The 9785-nt window shown below is 39.1% G+C and overlaps 1 protein-coding gene across 2 annotated transcripts in view; it reads left to right on the top strand.

Annotated features, from left to right (window-relative positions):
- The window catches only part of kcng1 (potassium voltage-gated channel, subfamily G, member 1), a 22136-nt gene extending 12652 nt beyond the window's left edge, over nucleotides 1-9484 (top strand). For both annotated transcript variants that reach the window (XM_017419107.2, XM_017419105.2), the window contains 2 exons: nucleotides 2894-3727; nucleotides 7997-9484. In XM_017419107.2, the coding sequence (XP_017274596.1) occupies nucleotides 2948-3727; nucleotides 7997-8776 (1560 nt within the window). In that variant the 5' untranslated portion in view covers nucleotides 2894-2947 and the 3' untranslated portion in view covers nucleotides 8777-9484. The remainder of the gene's footprint in view (nucleotides 1-2893; nucleotides 3728-7996) is intronic.
- Nucleotides 9485-9785: the final 301 nt, after the last annotated feature.

The following is a 9785-nucleotide window of genomic DNA, read 5'->3' as shown; positions in this document are numbered from 1 at the left end:
ATGCAGAGCAGTCCAGAACCAGAAGATCTGAGGGGTCTAGACGGTTGGTACAGCGATAACAGATCTTTAATGTATTGTGGTGCTAAACCGTTCAGTGATTTATAAACTAACAACAGTATTTTAAAGTCTATTCTTTGAGCTACAGTCCCAGTGTAGGGACTTTAAAACTGGTGTTATGTGCTCTATCTTCCTGGTTTTAGTGAGAACACGAGCAGTAGACATTGCTAATGTACTCAGGAACCAGGCTAACAATTATTAACAAAACTAGAAACAAGAGATGGAGCATGCACACAAAATTTGCATGCTAGGTATGAACTGTAAACCCAAGAAGAAGAGAAATATGAGGGTGGCAAATACTAACCAAAATCAAACATTTTTTTCTGGACTGACAACTATGACATGATCATTTTCAAAAGATTGTGTTTTGGCTGTCCACACAAAAATGCAAGGATGGCATTTTAGGATTTTCACTCTGGAGCCTGTTTTCAAAAAATATTGTTTGAGGTTCCTAAAATATTGTTTTTGTGTGAATGCAAAGCTGAAACGATAAAAAAAAACTTGAGTATTCACAAAACCCTGCTCCTATGTGAACAGGACCATAGACAAACTCATTGATATATCTTATAATTTTTAAGCATTTTATTTATTACATTTTACTTACTTTATAAACTCAAATGCTTATAAATTCATGACAAAACACATCAAATTTGAATTTGAAATTACACTAAAACATGTCTCCTAGACAGTTAAATTAGGACTTAGGTCTTGGGGGAGGACTGTGCTTTCTTACTGTTTTAGTTTTTCACTTGAACCACAATGCAAAAATAAGTGTCTTAATTTTTTAAATTGGAGAACTACTCTGTTGTCTTTATTACAGCAAAAACATGTTTCATTGGAGAGAAATGTTCTCATATTTCCTTGTTGAAAATATATTTCTCAAAGGTCAGGCTGTGCTCATCTTTTCAGATTTCCCAGAATAAAAATATACTGAAAATGTATAATATCCCCTTTTAGGAAACTCATCTAAACCATTCTGCACTATAACTTGGATAAGATGATTGACAGTGATGTATGCAGTTTGTTTTGCTTATTCCCTAGTGAAAATTCCTGCATTCTTGCAAAGTTCACACATTTACATGTTTGTGTCTATTTTACTGTATTCATACAAAAATAAGTGACAGTCTGAATAATTTTTTGCCTAAAAAAGGTAATCTGCAATCTGTCTTTTGGGAATGTAAACATAACCCTGCTACTTAACTGTTTTCCCTGACTTTCGGTCCTCATCTATAGCTAAACAATGCCTGTCTGTAAAACTAATATGAACACAAGAGAGCTGTGCCAGACACTATACAACTAACAAAGGGCAAAGGAATATTTATCCAAAAACTTCCAACAAAGTTTGTAAACAAACTCAATACATTTTTTTGCTGTTTGTTAAAGATTAAACACTAACAGCATTTATTTTATGAGTGTCTGTGGTTTTGTTTAGATGTATTTCTGTCCTCTAATGGCCATCAATTGCTAAATGAACAGTATATATATACAGTATATACAGTAGTATATATATATATATATATATATATATATATATATATATATATATATATATATATATATTGTTTCTCTTGTGTCTACCAGTATGACTTACATTCTAGCTGCTTGTGTTTGACTATAGTTTGAATCATTTTCAACCAATAGGCTTCAAGTGGACTCTGTTTACTAATTAGTGACCTTCTGAAGATAATTGGTTGCACTGGATTTTAGTTATCAGAGTTAAAGCTGGATACTTTTCAGATTTTTATTTGAGAAAAAAAAAGGGAAAACCACTTATCACTTTCTTTCCATTTCACAATTATACAATACTTTGTGATGGACTATCACAGAACATCAAAGTGAATTTTTTTTAAAGTTTCTCAATGTAACATGACAAAATTGTAAAGATTACAGATATTTTTTTGCAGTACCTAAACTTTTCAGAAATTGGAAATAAAAAGTGATATTTTCAGGGAGTGGGGGTTTCTGTGGTCAGAACCTTCTGAATGTAATAAGTAGCTATTAGAAACAACATGCAACCTGTCTAAGTGCTTCCTGCAACAGTAATGGTGCATTGTGGTTCTCATCTTCAGCGAAACAAGAGCCACTGTCTATGTTTTAATGACTAAAACACTGGAGCAAAAAATATATGTATCCATGTCGCTCCAACCTTCTTTCACAGAACAATGCAGGTTTTTATTTATGAATAATGAATTTTTGCTGCTTTACTTTTTTAAATGCTAGCATTTGAATCTGCTTCACTGTTCACCATTTGAGGCAAAAGTGCAATAATGTTTATGCTTGTGTCAGTGTGCATGTGTTTATCTGTCTGTTACCAAAATACGTATTTCACAAATCCCTGGATAAATTTGAATGAAATCTTCAAGAAATAGTCACTGCATGTCCATCTACAACCGATCAATGTTTGGCATGACTCCAATTGAAGATAGCCATCACAGCAAACACATAAATGACCATAATTCAGTCAGTTTTACACTTATTGAGCTAAGGTTTGGTTTGGTGTTAGCTGAGTCATCCTCAACACATACAAAGCAGAGCCAAGCCGGGCCGAGTGAAGCGGGCCTTCTGAAGTAGAGCCAGTGGAAAAGGGGCTTAAAAGAGCTAATACATCCCACAAGCTTTTACACGAGATTATACATATCTTTATTTACAAGGTTTGACCAAAACTGCTATAATACTATTATTCCTCAACATTGGTGATCTTAGTTTAAAACTGGCATAAAAAGTGGCGGGTGATATGCATTCCTTTCAGTAATGCTAGGCTTTTAATTGGTGACAGATTTTCCCATTATAGGTGGATTACAAACTATTTTCTCTCTTTTGTTTAATCTCCATGAAGGTGAGATCATGCTGATAAGAAGTTGAGCACGGGGATGTGAACGGACCAGTAAAGATGACCTTGTTGGCGGGTGATGGCTCTGACTATGACTACAGTGCCCTGAGCTGTGCTTCTGACACTACCCACAACCCTCTTGACCAACAAGAGGAGGAGGCTCGTAAAGGAGCCTTCTACAAGAGGGCGCAGCTTGCCCCCGAGCTAAGCACCATCCCTGACATCCCCCTGTCCAGTGCGCGGAAGCTCCATGCCATCATCAATGTGGGGGGCCTCCGCTACCAGCTACCCTGGACCACTTTAGAGGACTTCCCCCTGTCTCGTCTGGGCCAGCTGCACCTCTGCAGCAGCTTTGATGAGATCATGCACATCTGTGATGACTATGATGTTACACACAATGAGTTCTTCTTTGACCGCAGCCCCTGCGCCTTCCGCACCATCCTAACCTTCCTGCGGGCAGGGAAACTGCGATCTCTCAGGGAGATGTGCGCCCTCTCCTTCAGAGAGGAGCTGCTCTACTGGGGAGTCCCAGAGGAGAGCCTGGAGTGGTGCTGCCGCCGACGTCTGCTGCAGCGTCTGGAGGAGTTTGAAGCCATGGAGAGAGCAGAGGAAGAGGAGGAATTCCTGGAGGATCTATTGGATTCCGAGAATGGGCGCAGGGAGCGGATGGTTGAGTCCAGATTCAGTCATTGCATGAGCAAACTGAGAGACATGGTGGAGAGGCCTCAGTCCGGCCTGCCAGGGAAGATCTTTGCATGTTTGTCAGTGTTGTTTGTAGCCATAACTGCCATCAACCTCTCCATCAGCACCCTGCCCACCATGAGAGAGGAGGAGGAGGCGGTGAGTTAAACTATTTTTTACACCAGAAAAAATTTAAACATTATTCAAGAACAGAATGTTATGATACCAAAGTTAAAAAAGGTAATGTACAATAGGTAACACAGGAGGGCAATTAGAAAGATTTAAGTCAAACTTCAAAATGGCAGTCAAATGTGTTTGTATCCTTGCAATAAAGAACCTACAAATCTTTCTGAAATGTGAAATGGACAAAAGTAATAATAATTTTTTAAAAGACCCATAATCAACTAAAATCAGACATTGTTTTTAAATTTTGGTTCAACTAAATAAAAAAATAAAACTGGCCTTGACAAAAAGGATGGTCCCTTTAACTTAATATTTTGTTGCACAACTTTTGAGTCGGTCACTGCAGTCAAGTGATTTCTGTAACTCTCTCTGAGACGTCTGCACCTGTCCACAGGTAGTTTGGTTCAAACAAACATGAACAAACAGCTCCATCTGTCTCTGGTTCCTTCTCCAGACTGCAGGTTTAGCTCCTTCCACAGATGTTCAACAGGATTTATATCAGGGCTCAGAAGGTCACTTCAGAACAATCCAATGTTTTGTTCTGAGAATTTCCTGATGTCTGATGATGATATGATTAGCTGTGTGTTTTGAGTCATTATCCTGTTGGAGGACCCATGATGTGTGAGTGAGACCAAGCTTTCTGACACTGAGCAGCACATTTAGCTACAGAATGTCTTGATAGTCTTGATATTTCATTGGACCCTGAACAGATTCAGGACACCCTGTGTCAGATGCAGCAAAGCAGCCCCAGAACAGAACCGAACCTCCTAAATGTTTCACTGTAGGATCAGGGTTCTTTTTTTTTCTGTTTCATTGTTGGGTCTGTGAACACATGGGACTTATTGTCAAAAAGCTCCAGTTTTGTCTTATCTGTCTGAAGGACATTCTCTCAGAAGCTTTGTGGCTGGTTATTATGCATTTTGTTAAATTCCGGTCTTGCTCCTTTATAATTTGATGTTCTGCTTGTTAAGGCGAAGCTCTCGATTTATCTACGTTCCTACCCTCATCTATGGTCACGAGCTTTGGGTAGTGACCGAAAGAACAAGATCGCGAATACAAGCAGCTGAAATGAGTTTCCTCCGCAGGGTGTCTGGGCTCTCCCTTAGAGATAGGGTGAGAAGCTCGGTCATCCGGGAGGGACTCAGAGTAGAGCCGCTGCTCCTCCACGTCGAGNAGGAGCCAGTTGAGGTGGCTCGGGCATCTGGTGAGGATGCCTCCTGGACGCCTCCCTGGTGNGGTGTTCNGGGCANGTNTCCACTGGGAGGAGGCCCAGAGGAAGACCCAGGACACGCTGGAGGGACTATGTTTCTCGGCTGGCCTGGGAACGCCTTGGGATTCCCCCGCAGGAGCTGGCCCAAGTGGCTGGGGAGAGGGAAGTCTGGGTCTCCCTGCTTAGGCTGCTACCCCCGCGACCCGACCCCGGATAAGTGGAAGAGATTGGATGGATGGTTCTGCCTGTTCATTTTTCATTAAGTCTTATATCCTTTACCTTTAACATGCTGTCAATCATTTTCTGTCTAAGCTCCTGAGACAACTCTGTCCTTAGCTTTCTGTGCTCTATGTTCATTGTGGTACACACCATGATACCAAACAGCACTGTGACTACCTTCTACCCTTTAAACAGGCAGACTGACTGATTACAGGACTGAAGACACCTGTGATGCTGATTACAGGACACACCTGTCCCTGTGGATGTATTAGTTTAAATCTTTTCTAGGGGTACCATCTTTTTTGTCAAAGCCTGTTTCAGTAGTTTGTTTTTTGAATCTGGAGATAAAGCAGTTTTGAAGAAAAATTCTGAGCCCAGATACAATGGATGTCAATGAGAATTTAGCTGTGCCAACTTTGCACTCTGGGGGGATTGGAAAGAAAACTATAAATCCTACAACAATGAAAGCCACACTGTGAGAGAGAAGACAAAAGTACCTACATTTTGATGTATAAAAAGTGTGAAAATTGAAGGAATAAAGCAGTATTATTTTTTGCAAAGTTCTTTTGAAAAGTTTAGATACCTCAAAAGTTAGTGTGCGACATAATCACATTGTGAGTAAAATTTCCAATAATGACAAAACTTACTCTGCAATTGTGTAACAATATAATACCAGTTTAGTCATGTAAATTCCAACTTTCTGAGACCTGTTTAGACCTTAAACTTATAGGGAATATTTTCACCCTTTTTGTTAATTTTTTCTACCTTGTACAATGTACTGCTACTAAAAGTCATAGCATACCCTTCCAGATTGAGCCATGTGTTTTGATGAATTATTTTTCTGGGTTTTTCTAAAGAAAAGTAGCGTTTTAAAAATCACTCTGGAATTAAAAGAATAAAAGCTGAATAGTAATAAGGGTGCTTCAAGGCTTATGCAGTAGCAACTTTAAAGGAGAGAGGTAAGCGGACACGCTATTTTAAATTTTAAAAAAGGCTAATTATGCCGCTTTCACCTTTCATTTCATTTTAAACCTCCTCTTGAACAAGAGACAGTGCTGGGAGAGTCAGGGCATGTACTGCTGTGTTTCCCTGATTAGAAAAAATATTCAACGCCACCTCAGTGTGTTTCATTATTAAGTTTGACTTCAGTCACCCCTGAAATTAGAGCTTCACCCTCTTTTGTCAAAATAAATAAATAATTTAATTATTTAATGAAGTCATACACATACATTTCCGTGTAAAGTATATATTTTATAAATGGATGACTTTAAAGTAAAGGTTTTTCATCAAAAATAAGAGTGATAGCTACATTGTACTTTCCAACTGCTAAAACGACATAGTGTTGATTTATGTGTATTTTTACTGAGCCGCTCTCCAGAGAGTGATTAGATGGAAATGACTTAAGAATCACATTTTAAACTGTAATAAGGTACACTTCTGAATTAAACGCAGTCCATGGTCTGAGAAAACAATGAAAAGGATGTTTAATGAAAGTTCTTGATCTGAATATTTTTTTTGACCCGGCAGCTCTGTTTTGTATTCACAGTTAATTCTCTCAGTAAGTCTGTAAGGCTGCTTCGTTAACAGTGTCAATAATCAGATTCCAAAAACCAGTTTATGATACCAGATAACAGCACTACCTTAAATAAGCTTGTACCACCTAAAAAAAAATATTTGTTTTTGTTGTTGTTGTTTGTTTATTTCTGAATGACTCAAAACATTTTGTCATTTGGAAGTTTTTATATATATATAATTATAATTATGCATTTAAAGGCTCATTGAAATTGTCACATATTATGTTTTAAACTCAGCCTATTATCGTTTTCCCCTCCTAATTCTATTCACCATTTACCACAGAGAATATGAAAGTTATTCCATGTCTTTTATGGGATATTTATCAAAACTAAATGGCTAAAATGTCATTAGGTGTCATTCAAATGTGAAAAGAATGTATGAATATACTCACAGTATGGGTCAACAAGGATAAAAAGGGCACTTTGCAACAAAAGAATCAATGTACTTTCTCAAATTCACAGCAGACTTTGCATTCTTTCAGATAAATATAAAGACATGAATTAGTTTGATTGATTCCACTTCTTCTAAAGTCAATACAGCCTCCACATTTACAATTTAGTTTGACAAAAATCAACATCTGCAATTTTTTTCTTTACCTATCTACCCAAATAATATCAATAATATCAATGAAGACAAAAGAAATTGCCTAACTAATCCATGGTAAAAAGCAAAGCTTAACTTGTTTATGCACTGCTGTGTTTCTTATTGTGTTTTTTATCTCGATTGACCCCATAAAATCAACAATGCCATTGACAAACAAAACAACGTTCTGATTACATTATATAGAGAGGCAGAGAAGCCCTTATAATTTTAGGTCCATTTGACTTGAAGGCCACAGGAGGATTAAAAAAACTTGTACCAGAAATAGCTGCTGTATGAAGTGATCACTTCTCTGTGGACGTTTTTTCCTTTTGTCTTGGCAAATTTGGTAAAATTCAACCATGTTGGATGGGCTAATGGAGGGATAGTTTTAGATCTCTCCACAGATGTTCTACAGGGTTCAGGTCCAGACTTATTCTTCTCCTTTACAGAGGTTTGCTTACTACTTGTTTTGTGGCGCAAAGCTTTAGGTCAGCATTTATTTAACAAAGAAAGTTTGCCTTCACTTAAAATGATTACTTCTTGCACCCAGTTCTGCAGCCTTGTGTAGCTTTTTTGCCAACAGGATTTCACATAAAAGTGGCTCCCTCTAGTGATTATAGCACAACATTCTGATTTTCATATATGTTTTCCTCCCACAGGGTAAGTGTTCCAAGATGTGCTCAAACATCTTCATTGTGGAGACCGTGTGTGTGGCCTGGTTCTCCCTGGAGTTCTCCTTGCGCTTCATTCAAGACCGCAGGAAACTGACCTTCCTCAGAAAGCCACTGAACCTGATCGATGTGGTGGCCATCCTGCCATACTACATTAACCTACTGGTGGACAATACCTCCAAAGGAGAAAAGCAGCTCGGCTCTGGCAATAGCTACCTTGACAAAGTGGGCTTGGTGCTGCGTGTCCTCAGGGCCCTGCGGATCCTCTACGTGATGCGGTTGGCTCGGCACTCTCTGGGCCTGCAGACTCTTGGCCTGACAGCACGGCGCTGCACGCGGGAGTTTGGACTACTCCTCCTTTTCCTGTGTGTGGCTATTGCTTTGTATTCCCCGCTACTGTATGTGATTGAGTTTGAAATAGGCTCCACACAGGAGTTCACAAGCATCCCTGCAACCTACTGGTGGGCTGTCATCACTATGACGACAGTGGGTTACGGAGACATGGTGCCTCGGAGCATCCCGGGTCAGGTGGTGGCTCTGAGCAGTATCCTCAGCGGGATCCTCCTCATGGCCTTCCCCGTCACATCCATCTTCCACACCTTCTCTCGGTCCTACGTGGAGCTGAAGCAGGAGCAGCAGAGGCTCCTGCAGAGGAGGACACACTTCCTGCTGCGCAGCCGCATCGCAGACTTAGGCAGCAACCTCTCCTTAGAGAGCGATCTCCTCTTCCCCATGCGGCCATCTGACACAAGAGACCTGGACGACTGAGACTGCTGGGACAAGAGAGGACACGAATCACTGAACAGACAAATGAGGCAACAAGGGACATGTCAATGTGTAACTACAAGAACATTAGCCTGACAAAGAGAGCATCAGAGAGAGAGAGAGAGAGAGACAGTAGTGGTGAAGAGAAAAAAATCACAGACGGGTTTGATGAAGAAGTGAAAAAACAAATGAGCAAAAGTGAGGGATTTTTTTTCTTCCCAGAAAAGCCGCTTGGTGTGTAGCAGTATCCATTTTCAGGCAAAAATGGTGAAATCCCTCTTGAATGTTCATTGAACTATTTTGTCTGAGAAATATTCACAAAAACTGTTTTATTTAACATGTAAACTTCTGACTTAAGTTTACTTAAAGAAAATTACATACAGCATTTTTAATTTGTATTTTTTTACAGATCAAGTGGTGGAAAAACATGCATGAATAATGAAACAAATGACTGTAGTTAACCCTAAGCTGTACAAGTGGGTCAGAATGACCCAGATAGGTTTTTTTTTGGCAATATCTTCATAATGAAAAGTTGCTATTGTTTCATATTCCAGGTATTCCTAAAATAACATGGTTTTAATATCATGCAATTTAATTTTTTTTTTTTTTTACCTTTCATATCACTTGTAAAAATTAAATTTTTGGACTACTATCCAACATTTTTTGCAAGTGGGTCAAAAATGGCCCAAATACATTTCCTTTGGAATCTAATGGGAATTTCTTATTCTTATCAGCTGTAGCTGTCAGGAATCTGTTTTTATGTGCATCACACAGTATCTGAAAGTTTCCCCCTAATGAGGATTAGTTCACAGATCTGATATATGTAAGTATTATTTTTATTTTGTGGGGACTTTACAACAGAAGAAGCCAGACACCCTTTCTCTGATGAAAGCTTCTAAGTCCAGAGAGGTTGACAGCACAGATATTGGATTCAGTGACAGCTTTACTGCAGTCAGAAAGAAAGGAGTGGCTGCTGTGCTCAGAGTACCACATACAAATGATGAATGAACAT

This window comes from Kryptolebias marmoratus, linkage group LG8 (genome assembly GCF_001649575.2).
Source record: "Kryptolebias marmoratus isolate JLee-2015 linkage group LG8, ASM164957v2, whole genome shotgun sequence".
NCBI classification, from domain to species: domain Eukaryota; kingdom Metazoa; phylum Chordata; class Actinopteri; order Cyprinodontiformes; family Rivulidae; genus Kryptolebias; species Kryptolebias marmoratus.
This window is presented reverse-complemented; position numbering and strand designations above follow the sequence as displayed.